Source organism: Ovis aries, chromosome 3 (genome assembly GCF_016772045.2).
Source record: "Ovis aries strain OAR_USU_Benz2616 breed Rambouillet chromosome 3, ARS-UI_Ramb_v3.0, whole genome shotgun sequence".
NCBI lineage: Eukaryota > Metazoa > Chordata > Mammalia > Artiodactyla > Bovidae > Ovis > Ovis aries.
The window spans coordinates 163,310,396-163,322,185 of NC_056056.1; the positions used below are offsets into that span (position 1 = coordinate 163,310,396).

The following is an 11,790-nucleotide window of genomic DNA, read 5'->3' on the forward strand; positions in this document are numbered from 1 at the left end:
ATCGTCCCGACCCAACTCGCCCCTTCCTCTCTGGGCTGAAGCACAAAGCTCTCCCCCGCAGACCAGACCCATGCGTCCTGCACCCTCCAGGCCCTCCCTCCCCCTGCCTGCTTTGAGCCCTCCTCCTGCCACATCCCGTTTTCTATGCTGTTTTGGTGCAAGTACAACTGTCGTAGTCATGGCTTGGGGATGGGTTCTGTTTATTAAAATCCTATTGATCCTACTGGCCCTGTGTCCCGCCTCCATTCCTCTGGCTGGGGGGAAGGCAGGGCAGCCTGGACACCTTTCCACCAGCCCCCCCTCAGTTATCAGAGACAAGGGGCCACAACTGCTCCTCCAGTAGGGCTATGGTGAGCATGAGGGCACCCCCCAGCAGCAGCCCCAACCCCTGCAGCAGCACGTGGAGCGGGGGGAGAGGCTCTGGAGGACGAAGCAGGGCTGGGAGCTGAAAGGAAAGAACATCAGGGGGTCAGAAAAGCCCCCTGCTTCCCGCCCCCGCCCCCCTCGCCGCCCCTGTGCCAGCTCTTCCGCACTCCTGCTTCTCAGGTGCTGGTGAGCCAGTGGTTCTCCCCCAGCCCCCACCCTGCCACCCTTCTGGTGGCTCCCAGTGGAGGCCGAGGGGCTGAGACTCCCTTCTCCACACCTGCCCACTTCCCTTGGTTTCTCTGCACCCCCCACCCCTCACCATGTCCACGAGGGCCACATAGAGGAAGACCCCGGCAGTGACCCCAAACACCCAGGGAGTGAGGGGGACAGGGCCCAGGCTGAGCCCCACCCCCAGGGCTGCGCCCCCCAGCCCCAGGACTCCAGACACCAGGCTCAGCAGGAGCAGCTGCCGGAAGGGCAGCCCAGCCTGGAGCAGCATGGCGAAGTCACCTGTGCAGAGAGGGGACAGGGCAGCAGGGAGTTAAGCCCGGGCCACCCCTCGCCCATGTCACCCCCCAGCCTCCACGTTCCACCACTTTCTGGAGTCAACCTCACTCCACTCCGGCCATTCCTACCCAGTTCGTGGGGCAGCTCGTGGCAGAAGACCGCTACAGTGGTGCTGAGGCCACTGGAGAAGCCATCAGAGAAGGCAGCCCCTGGGTGGGCAAGATGGGAGGTGGGCAGTCTGGAAGAGGGGTCTTCCCAGAGGCAGTAGGGCCCCTGCCCACCCCCCCCCACTTCCTGGTAGCCCTCTCCCAACCCCACCCAGTAACTAGAGGCCCACCCTCTCCGTAACCTTCCACCCTCCGTTCCCTTTCCCACACACCTATGGCCAGCCCATCAGTGAGGTTGTGCAGACCATCTCCCAGGAGGACCATCCATGTGATGTTGGTGCCACCACCACCCTCGTACCCGTGACTGTGGCCTTGGTGCCCAGGAGGGGCTGGGACTGTTGGGGGCTGGCTGTCCTGCTCCCTTGGTCTCTGAGCCCCTGGCTCTGCAGGAAGGAGGACAAAAGCCATGTTGGCGGATGCAAGTGAGCTGGGAGCCAGGGCCCGCTCCTCATGTTATCTGGTCACCTGGAGCTGCCTGCAGTGGCTGAAGGGCCACCCCACTGCCATCCTCCAGGTCCAGGTTTGGAGTTCTGAGGTCCTTTCTTTTCTGCCCGCAGCATCTCTGAAACGGGAGGGCATCCTTCCTGATGGAGGAGGCAGCAGAGCCGGGGGGCAGGGAGAGCCCGGGCTGCCGGCTGCGAAAATGACACTGGTTCCACCTCTGGCACTTGGGGATGTTCCCTGGCCTCTGCTCTCTTCCCAGGTCGGCACCCCTCTGGAATTGGGTGCCCTGAACTTGTTGCCCTGAACTCAGGAGAGGAGCCCACTTGGCTGGAAGTCCTGGGTCTGTGCTGAGGAGCCCGAACCCGCTCCCTGCTGGCCATCAGGCCCCACACAGTCAGGCAGACATCAGAGCCAGGAGCACTCGGCCCCTCACCTCCCGGCTCGAGTGGGCAGTTCTTGGCTAGCACTCTGGGCTCGGCAGGAAGAGGACAATAGGGTGGCACTCACTGGCTTGCGCCCTCGACGCCGCAAGAGCCCTAGCACATTCTCCAGGATGAAGAGCAGGAAGAGACCGCCAAGCACCGACCGTCCCGGGCTCAGGTCCTCCTCTGGCCGCCCGCCAGCTCCACCGTGCTGCCCTCCTTGCGCCTGATGGAGCGGTGGTCAAGGGCAGACTCCAGAAGCCCCCCCGTGCCCGACAACACCCCTCTCCTGAGGTGGCGGAGGGGGCTGGCGCGCCTTCACCCACACTCCCTACCAGAAGGCAGCTGTGGGCTGAGGCTGGGGTGGGAGAGAGGATGTCCCGCGACTGGGGACACTGGGGCGGGGGGCAGGGAAGGGGCTTCACGTACGTGCGGCAGCAGGTGCAGCAGCGCGTCCCCGCAAAGAGTGCCCACGGCCACAGCCCCCAGGAAGCCCAGCAGGGGCCGCAGCAGACGGGGTCCCAGGAGCCGCAGCAGCAGCAGGGAGAGGGGCGCAGGCAGGCTGAGCAGCAGGACTGCCAGGGTGCTGTGAATCAGGGCTGCACAAAATCGGGCTGGAGTCAGGTGGAGCCAGAGGGACACCTCAGAGGTGGGGTGGGGCAGAGAAATGCTGCAAGGGGAGGCAGGACCCCAGTGAACCCCCTTCCTTGGCTTGAGACCCACTCCCCCCAGGATTCACGTGGCCCACCCCCCACTCCCACTCTCACCCACTGACCAGATAGTAGATCCCCTGGGGGGGTTGGAGCTGGGGCCCCGATGCAGACACGGCTGTCAATCTGATAAAGCAGGGCTGGACACAGCAGTGCAAACTGACGAGGAGTGAGAGGAGCAGCAGGGCTCAAGCCAAAATTGACCAGCAGCTGGGAGCCATTCAGACACTGGGGAGGGAGAGTTGGAGAATAGGTACCAGGGAATTGCTGAGACCTGTGACTCAGATCTGGAACGTTGGCCCTTCCGTTGCATGAACTCCTCGGTCTCTTCCAGGGTCCCCCTTCACTCACACTGCCAGGTGCATCAGGGACTCAGGATAGTTATAATCAGCATTTAATTATTAGTAAATATTCAAACCAAAGCAAATAATTCAATTCAGTGCAAATTGGGTGCTAGTGAGCACTGCCACCATCTCCCTCTCTCTGTAGCTCTGGTGTCTCATTAATTTGGTGATGATGGTCAAACAACTAGAGCCCTCCCTTCCAGAATCTTAGAAGGAAGAAGAACCCTAAAGTGCCATGCAAACCTCCTCTCAACAGCCCTGACACTTATTCCACAGCCTTGGATCGAGTGCTTCCCATGATGGGGCGCTCACCCTCACCAGGTCTGTTTCAGGGCTGGGTTTGGCTGCCCTCCGGTGTATGTGGAACACGTTCACTGACTTTCTGGATGATGATAGCCATCTACCCACTGCAGTCCTCCTCTCCAGGTAACCAGCCCCAGATCCCACCCTGGGCTGCTTCTCTGGATTCTCTACTTTGCCAAGTGTGGCCTCTAAACCTAGTCTTAGAGCTCGGGGCCGTGTGTTTACCTACTGTGAGCACAGGGGAACATATTTCTCTACTGGAATAACGTACCCTAAGATCACACCTGGATTTTTTCTTAAGTAGCCATTTAAAATTACTGAGTCCTCAAGCATTTCAGGCAATCTAAATCCCGTGGCTCCTATCCCCTCAGGAGATCATCAGACTCACATCCTCATTCAGATGGTCAGCCAGTGAATGGTCCAGCAGCAGAAGTCTGTGAAAGAGGCCTAGGCCTGAGGGGCCTGGCCCATGGGGTGGTCCTGGGGCCTCTGTCTCTGCCAGGTCACCCCACCCTGAGGGGTCCAGAGGCAGCCCTGCCCAGACATCCACACTCAGCTCGGGGTCCTGTGGCCTAGAGTGAATGGGATGGCAGGTCAGGCTCCCTTATGTTTTCTTACAAAGGGGCCTTGAAAGGATACAACAAATCAGGATCTGAAAAACGTGTAATTCCAGGAATCTGATGTTAGGAAGGCAGAGATAGGCAGCCAGCCGGAGGAGACTCTTCTCAGTAGGGAAGAGCTAGGGTGTGACACTTTGGGTGGGGGGAGATGGGTTAGTACCTGTGTGTGGAATTGTCTCCAGCTGGGGATGCACCCCGACCAGCAGGAGGCCCGTGGTGTCCCAGGCGAAGGGCCTGAACTCGGCCTAGTCCCAGGCTGTGGAGGAGCCTGGCTAGGCCCCCTGCGGTCAGTGTCCCATTCTCCCCATACAGACCAAACAACTGGGCCAGGTAATGGTTCTGTTCCTGCTCAGCAGGCCCCAGGTAGGGGGCTGAGCCCTCCACCCGGCCCAAGGCCACCCACACACACAGGCCAGCCAGCAGGTGACTCATTGGGGGCCCCATTACTGGGGGACAGGCTTAGAGGCTCTGGTTCCGGCTTCTATTCCCCCTGGTGCAACATCCTGAGGACTGTGCCCTGGAAGAACAAGGAGGAAGGGGCTGGGGCTCCTGCCATGAGCCTGCACTCCTCATACCACCCCCCAACCCAATATAGCAGCAGCCCCACTCGCTCACCCTTCCCCCGCTTTGCCTCCTTCTGAGCAGCCTCTTGTTTACCAGTTCCTAGAGCAAGCTTTTCCTGACCCAGAACAATCCCTTCACCCAATCCAGAGCTGCCCAGCCCCTGTCCCTCCCATGTCCCCCAGAGCCCAACCCTCAACCTCACCCCACCTCTCTTATACTCCCTCAATCCCCAAGGCCTCACCCCCACTGGCGGTGTGAGAGCCATCACCTCAGGTCCCCATGAGGCCTGGCTGTGGGCACTGAAAGGTTCCTGAGTTATGGAGGGGAGCCAGGCTCAGTCTCTAGCTGCCCAGGTAAGGTGGAGGCCACGTCAGATAGAAAGCCAGGATGGCCAAGCCCCCGCCCCTAGCCCACCTGCCTGGGGGTGGGGCCAGGGGAGGTGCCAGAGTGGGAAGACTCACATCAGGGGAGTTAATGGTTCACTGGTCTCTGGGGTGGGGGTCAAAGGTCAGTCTCGGCTGGGCCCCCGAGTAGGGAGGGGCCACCCTCTGCCCCTGGAAAAGCCACATGGCCAAGGACAGCCTGGGCCTGGCCTTTTCTTCTAAATAATTTACACACACCCCCAAGCCAGTCGGCACCATCTTAGCCTCTCGCTGCCTAAACTGCCACCCCACCTACCTTACATATGGCATTGGGCTTCATTCAGCTCCAACCCCCATGCCCCATGCCCACATTCCCTGGAAAGTTGGCCCCAGATGTCCCTAAGCTGGAGAGGAGGGTAAAAAGGCAGATGAATGGCAACCCCAGATGCATGGGGAAGAAATTGTTTTTAGCGATTCCTCATTCCAGAAGAGAAAGAGCCAGAACTCAGGGAATCATGACCAAGAAAGGGGACGCTCTGGTGGGAGGAGGAAAGGAGTGTCTAGGCCCTCTGCAAATGTCTGACCTGGCTTTAAGTTGGGGAGCACAGTCTGAGCTGGGTGGTTGGTCCAGGGGGTTGAGGTTGGCATTACCTGACAGCAGCAAACAGGGACACCAGAGGAAGGGGGACGCCGTCTTCTTGGTTCCAGCTGTGGGGGGTAGGCAGGCAGGTGGACAAGGGTCACCCGCAGGGAGGGGGCGGGGGAGGAGCGCCACCTTAAAGGAGCAGGCTCTGCTTCTCCCCTCCCTCTCCTAGGGACGTCCCAGCTGCCGATCTCTTCATTTTCCCATGGAAAGCAAAGGAGTCCAGTACAGAGTGGTAACATTTATTAGGAAGGAGAGATTCAACTAGACTTCCATATCACACACTCAAGAAACAGACTAACCGTCGTTTCTAAGCAGGAAGGAGGGGAGGCACAGGGCCCTGAACCCCAGGAGACAGGCAGCTTCAGCTGGACAAGGAGGGGAGAATGGGCTGAGGGTGGAGAAAGGCCACTGCTCACCCACCCTCCAGTGAAGTTTAGTGGCTAAAACACATCTACCCCCTGACCCCCAGAGACGGCAGCCCAGGAGAAAGCTGTGTTCTCTAGCAGACGCTTGGCTTATGGCTGGTGGCGGGAAGGAGGAAAGTATCGCTATCTCTTGCTGCTCCTCCGGGTTTCTTTGCCGTTACTGACAGCATTGCTGGAGGGGCCGGGGGGGCCGGAAGGTGTGTGGTTGGGCTGGCTTCTGGTAATTCGGGTGCTGGGGGGGTGGGAGGGAGTGTGAGGCGGGTGCGGGCCACCACCAGAACCTGGTGGGGCGCTCAGTCCATTCCCGTTCTGGCTCTCAGAGGCTAATTGTGGGAGAAAGAGGAGAAACACAGGAATCAGAAAACGAAGGCAGGCAGGCGTTCATCCCCAAGACCTCCCTGCAGCTCCGGCTGACAGAACAGTCTCCACCAAGTACAACTGCACATTTAAGGCTGTGTGACCAAATGCAAAGAATGTGAGTTTTAGGAAGGGGCCCCAGAGAAGATGCAATCATTTTGACAGTTGCTACATGAACCATTGTAGATTTTCTTAAAAAAAAAAAAACAAAACAAAAACTGGCTGCACCTCACAGCTTGTGGTATCTTACTTAGTTCCCTGACCAGGGATTGAACCTGGGCCCTCAGCAGTGAGAGCGAGGAGTCCTAACCACTGGGCTGCCAGGGAATCCCTATTTTTTCTTTTTTACTCATCTCTATCATTAGGAGTCACACCTAGCTGTTTCGTTCTAGGCTCAAGGACCACCAACAAAATAGCTCTTAACCAAAACTGACTGTAAAACTGAAGAATCACTGGGAAGGGAAGTTTGTGTTAAAATGTAAGAATGATCTTGAAAGGAAGAAAAAAGTGTGGTGTGTATCACAATGAATCACATTCATTTGAGAAAATATAAACAAGCAAAAAAAACAAAACAAAACAAAACTATTATACATACTCACACCCCCAAAATGATAGACAACGCTTTTGTGTATGTTTTCAGTGTTTAATCCTTGAACTACCTTAGCTGTGAAAGCCACCATCACCACACTTACCACCGTGTTATTATTAACATAACCATCATCTGTGGGACTATTTCCTGCATGGACTTCAAGCTCCTAAAGACAAGTGCTGTGTTTTTTCCCTTGTATTCCTCATCTATAAATGCTTGTTAAATGAAGATAGATGCCTGCCTCTCACATACACAAGGCACCATGAACCCTAACCATACCCCTGCTGATCCAGCAGACGAAGGTATCTGCAGCCAAAATTTAAGAATAAAGCTCTTTCCTTAATTCACAGAAATAATTAGGAGAGTATGTAGAAAGTAACTGTTTTTATGCCATACATTTTTTTCTTTAAAATCTTCTGTACCTATTAGCAGAGAACAAAGCAAATAAACATGTAGCAAATGAGTATGAGGGGGCAAACAGGCTTAAATGTATCTTATTTAAAATATTTTTGTAAATGATGGAGTTATAGAGACCAGAGAATATGTAACTGTCATTTTCAGTTGAAAATATGGATGCTTACTTTTTATGGTGGAATTAAATGTTGTTATTTCATGGTGCTTCCAAAAAAACACCATGACCTTGAGTGGTTCTAATGCAGGTGAGGAAACCACGGTAACTGAGGATGCAGACACAGACTGAGGAACGCCAGAGGCAGCCCGAAGCCTAGTGTCACTGGGAGAAACGTAAGGAATGGATCCGAGGCAAGTGAGCCAAACATCCAGGAATAGTAGCATCAGCTGGGAGATGACCCAGGAGAAAAGAACAGTAAAAAAACAGGTTTCTAAGGAAAAGCCAAGGGAAGAAGGGAGTGATGTTGGTGAGTGACTCTAATTTAATGTTGATGATCTACAGGAGGACAAACTCTCAAGAGACCAAAAGCAAGGGCTTCTGAGTTGGAAGAACCATAATCCCGAGGGCCAAGGCCTAGGAGCAGGGCCTTAAATTTCAAGAGTGGCAACCCTAAACAGAAACTGGGCTTAAAGTGGTGCAGTAGGGACTCCATTCGGAGTCATGTAAGTAACAGTGTATCAGAACTGATACTGAATCAAAATAGGCAAGGGTGGGAAATGCCAAGTTTCTGCCAAAGGAGAAGCAGAGAGGAAGGAGCTAGAATGAAAGAGGGCAGTCTGCAGAGAAACTGCTCTCATTTTTGGCTTTGAGTGTTAGTGGCAAAAGGGAGCTCTATCAGTGATAGAAACATATCCCCAAATGTTTTCACCTGAGGGACTAGCAAAAGAACGGGGAGAGGGACTTCCCTGGTGGTCCAGTGGTTAAGAATTCGCCTGCCAATGCAGGGGACATAGGTTTGATCCCTGGTCAGGGTACTAACATCTCACATGCCGCGGGGGCAACTGAGCCCACGCACCACAAGGAAGATCCTGTGTAATGCAACTAAGACCTGACATAACCAAGTAAATAAATATACAAACACTTATTTAAAAAAAAAAAAAAAAAGAATTGGGGTGGAAAAGGCTATAATCACAGAAAAGAGATTTGGAAAAGGGATGAAGGCAATGCATCTCTCCAGGCTGGGGAGATTAGGGAAACTAGGAGGGCTAGTGAATGGAAGAGAACACATTTACCTGGAGAAGTAGCAGGGGGTCCAGTGGTAGGCTGGGGAGCCGCAGGGCCACTGTCGTTCTGCACCTGGAGGCACAAATGACATATTCAGACCTTACTCTCTGCCAGGCTTCTTGGCCTGACCTGCCCTCCTTCCCCACATCACAGTCATGGGACCCACCGTCTTGTTGGGTGCCTGCTGGGCGCTGTATTCGGGGTTTGGCTCACTGAAGTTAGGAACCTCAGAATAAACCATACAGAATCTGCAAGAGGAGAAAGTGGCAAAGCCTCAGGCCCATCCCCTGGAAACCTCAGAAAGGTCCAGGTTCCGAACATGGAATGCACAGCCTCATGCTGCCTCCTGCAAAACACAAACTTCTTTCCTTCGCCTGTGCTTCTACTTTCCCAAGATAGCACTTACTCTCCAATCTTCTGAAGATCACCCCCACGGCCAGTGTACAATGTCAGACAACCTTTGAACACTGATGCGTACCTGTAGGGGTACAAAAAGCAGGATTCAGAGTTACAGAAAAGGCCCTTGAATAACCAGAAGTCATCTGATGGCTTACCCTTTGGTGAGCCGGATAATATCCCCAGGCTGGATCAGGTTGCCCACGTCATCCCAGACAGAGATATTGATGCTGCCAGTTTTGTCGGCCACTTTGCAGGTCCGAACCTCGTGCCCGTCCTTTGTCTTGGTCACTCGGCCTGGAGGAAATAGAACAATGGGGTGGGGGTGGTCAAATAAATAGGGGTGGTGATGATCAGAGGGATGAAGTCTAGATATCGGCAGAGTGAGGTGTACAAACAGGGCAAAGCCAAATCCCTGGGGCAGGGAGGAGCCAGCACCATGGAGAGGGCCCTGAGTGGGAAAAGGCCCGGAGGCACTGGAGGCTTGGATCTGGCAAGAGTTCCCTCCATCTACCCTACACTCGACTACAACTCTCCGGGCGGGGGCTAGGAGAGAGACTGGACGTAAGCAGCGTCTTGGGGTGCGCCCTGCCATTCTGGGTGCAAGTTAAGAATGGTTCTCCCCAACCCCGAGAGCCTACGCAGGGGGCCCGCCGCCCCAGCAGAGCCACCTGTCTCCAGCACAATGAAGATGAGGTTCAGATTCTTGAGCCCGGGCTTGATATCCTTCACGAAGGTCTCCGTCGTCATGCTGCCCGAGCCTCAGCACCCCACTAGAAGGGGGGAAAGGGGATGAAGGTTCAATGCATGGACCTTCCCATGTCCACTTCGCAAGGCCTATCTACCACACTAGGCTGGTCAGGCAGCCCTAAACCATCTAACTCTTCTGAAAGGGTAAAAACGAACTTCCCTGTGGGCCTCCCAACTTCAAGATCAGAATTTGGGTCTCTGGACAGGCTGCTTCGGGGCTGGAAGTCCCCCCTCCCCCGATGCTCTTTCAGTCTCAAGTCCCGAAGTGGGGAAGCCGACGGAAACCGGGGCAGAGAACCTGATGCAGAGCCAAGGAATGGAATCTCACTCGCCACACCTTCCCGAACCCTCATCTGGACAATCCGGGACTCAGTCCTTCCTCTCCCCTAACCCACAGCCTACCACCCACCCACCCAGCCCGCCGGACTGTGCAAGCCGCTGAGTCGCCCGCAGGGGGAGCCAAAGGTCCCCAGGCCGCCGGATGCGGACCAATGGAACGCAGGAGTAAGAACATTCCCGGAAGTTTTCCCCGGCCGGCCTCCTCCAGCCAATCAGCACTGCCCCAGCTCGCCCCCCCCTGCGTCCCGCCGCGGGTCCCCACCCGGCCAATCGGGATTCGAGATTCACGCGCCGCGAAAGGGGTGGGATTTTAGGTATTAAAGGAGGGTTGACCGCGCAAAGAATAATAAAGACCACCAGGGGGCGCCTCAGGTCCCAATTTTCCTCCACTTGACTAGGCGCAAGAACCAAGATACTTTCTCCAAAATTTTCTCCTAGTCGTGAGACAGTGGAAATAGGACCAAAGGTTTTTTGGAATCCAGCGGACAAAAGCATAAAAAACAAGCTCATCACTTCACTTTTTTACTCGACAGTTCTTAAATATGTGATTCCATTTTGCAGACGAGAAGCAGCAGTGTCTAGCACATGTAAAAAGCAGTGTCCAGCACAAAACAAGCAGTCTCCTCCTCTTCTCCAACTGCTCTAACCCTCATCGTTATTTCTGACTTGGGGCCCTCAAGTTTAATGCAGTAACCAGCTTGGTCAAGGTCTCTGGAAAAAGTAGCATTCACACCAGAGACAGACAATTGGCAGCCTCACTCCTTACCCCTTGGAAATAATGGAATCTGGGGCTCAGAGAGCCCCAGTTCCTCTCACAGTCCGAAAGGCAACTGTTCCTGAAGTACTCAATCCCTAGACCTCAGGATTCTGAGGACTAAAAAGAAGAGGGCTGAACCTTTAGTTCCCTTTGAGACTTGATACATAGTCTACAAAATGTAGCTAGCTCTGTAGTATTCCGTATAAACCAATTATATATACAAACAATGTACATACATGTGCGTTACTATTTGCCTAGCGAACATCGGTAAAAAAAAAAAAATACTGCTTATTATCAGATTAGCCTAAGAGGCCATGCAATTGTAATGCCTTGGTTTGCTTAACCAATCCCTTACCTTCTTCTAGAGGGCTTTAGGCTCCACCTTGACTTTCCTCGGAGCTCAAGTTCTTTCCCGCCCACACCCCCAGCCACGGTGTTGTACCTTAAGGAAAGCAAACCACAACCCGGGAAGAGGGACATTTTTATCTCCCTTCTGTCCCCTGGTGTGTTTCAGGCAACTATACGAGTGCTCCGAAGGCCGACGTAAATACGGCGGGAGTGAGACTGGGAGGGAAGCGGGCAACCATAGATCAAAGTTTTCCGGTCAGACACTCCCCCATTCCCCACCCAGTGGTCGCCTTGTTGACTACATATCCACTCCCATGACTATGAGTCATAAGATCAGGAGGCTCCGGGATGCTGACCACGGCTCTGGAAACGGGAGAGGGGCCGGGGAGACGGCAGGTCACTGCAGGCCAGCCTACTATCGACGATCTCGCACCAAGTCGCATCAGCTTTAGAGCACGAACACGTGCACCCCTCCAAAGCGAAGCCTCGCGCTCCTGGAGAATCGGCCTCCTGCTCAGCCCCTGATGGTCACGCTGGGAAGAACATAGAGTCCTCCCTCCCAAATGGCTATCTAGTTCTCCCTGGGACCATAAAGACTTCCGGTCTAGAGCGGAGGCCTGGCTAGCCTTCACTCTCCTCGTTGGCTGCTCGTGGTTTCTAGTCCAGGACCGAGTTAAACAAAGAGGCGGAGTTTGGTGACGGGCTTCCGCCGGGTTGCGTAGCAGCGGTGGGCGGGGC

At 54.8% G+C, this 11,790-nt stretch overlaps 2 protein-coding genes across 6 annotated transcripts; both read right to left on the reverse strand.

Annotated features, from left to right (window-relative positions):
- Positions 1 to 183: 183 nt before the first annotated feature.
- Positions 184 to 11,596, reverse strand: SLC39A5 (solute carrier family 39 member 5). 2 transcript variants are annotated; one of them, XM_027967597.3, is made up of 13 exons: positions 11,409 to 11,596; positions 11,060 to 11,146; positions 5,461 to 9,631; positions 4,044 to 4,400; positions 3,652 to 3,835; positions 2,682 to 2,844; positions 2,336 to 2,505; positions 1,992 to 2,132; positions 1,506 to 1,602; positions 1,253 to 1,423; positions 1,002 to 1,082; positions 686 to 876; positions 184 to 445 (listed from the first exon to the last, which is right to left on the reverse strand). In XM_027967597.3, exons 4-13 carry the CDS (start codon positions 4,325 to 4,327, stop codon positions 302 to 304), a joined length of 1,626 nt encoding a protein of 541 aa, XP_027823398.1. In that variant the 5' UTR covers positions 4,328 to 4,400; positions 5,461 to 9,631; positions 11,060 to 11,146; positions 11,409 to 11,596; the 3' UTR covers positions 184 to 301. The 2 variants fall into 2 exon arrangements, with proteins under 2 accessions (XP_027823398.1, XP_060268970.1); XM_060412987.1 differs by lacking the exons at positions 11,060 to 11,146; positions 11,409 to 11,596 and having other exon boundaries at positions 184 to 876; positions 4,689 to 5,544.
- On the reverse strand, positions 5,679 to 11,596 carry NABP2 (nucleic acid binding protein 2). Of its 4 annotated transcripts, XM_027967601.3 has the most exons (8): positions 11,409 to 11,596; positions 11,060 to 11,146; positions 9,530 to 9,631; positions 9,017 to 9,155; positions 8,869 to 8,940; positions 8,629 to 8,710; positions 8,471 to 8,534; positions 5,679 to 6,203 (listed from the first exon to the last, which is right to left on the reverse strand). In XM_027967601.3, the coding sequence occupies exons 3-8, from the start codon at positions 9,606 to 9,608 to the stop codon at positions 6,004 to 6,006; spliced, it is 636 nt and encodes a 211-aa protein (XP_027823402.1). In that variant the 5' UTR covers positions 9,609 to 9,631; positions 11,060 to 11,146; positions 11,409 to 11,596; the 3' UTR covers positions 5,679 to 6,003. The 4 variants fall into 4 exon arrangements, with proteins under 4 accessions (XP_027823402.1, XP_027823403.1, XP_042104112.1 ...); XM_027967602.3 differs by lacking the exon at positions 11,060 to 11,146; XM_042248178.2 differs by lacking the exons at positions 11,060 to 11,146; positions 11,409 to 11,596 and adding an exon at positions 10,022 to 10,069.
- Positions 11,597 to 11,790: the final 194 nt, after the last annotated feature.

Coding starts and splice junctions, on each gene's coding strand:
- NABP2 (XM_027967602.3), bottom strand. CDS start 9,608: ATGACGACGGAGACCTTCGTGAAGGATATCAAGCCCGGGCTCAAGAAT. Junction 9,156..9,529: donor CTTCATTGTGCTGGAGACAG/GTGGCTCTGCTG, acceptor TATTTCCTCCAG/GCCGAGTGACCAAGACAAAG. Junction 8,711..8,868: donor GATCTTCAGAAGATTGGAGA/GTAAGTGCTATC, acceptor CTCCTCTTGCAG/ATTCTGTATGGTTTATTCTG.
- SLC39A5 (XM_060412987.1), bottom strand. CDS start 4,327: ATGGGGCCCCCAATGAGTCACCTGCTGGCTGGCCTGTGTGTGTGGGTG. Junction 3,836..4,043: donor GGAGACAATTCCACACACAG/GTACTAACCCAT, acceptor CATTCACTCTAG/GCCACAGGACCCCGAGCTGA. Junction 2,133..2,335: donor TGCTGCACCTGCTGCCGCAC/GTACGTGAAGCC, acceptor CCGCTCCATCAG/GCGCAAGGAGGGCAGCACGG.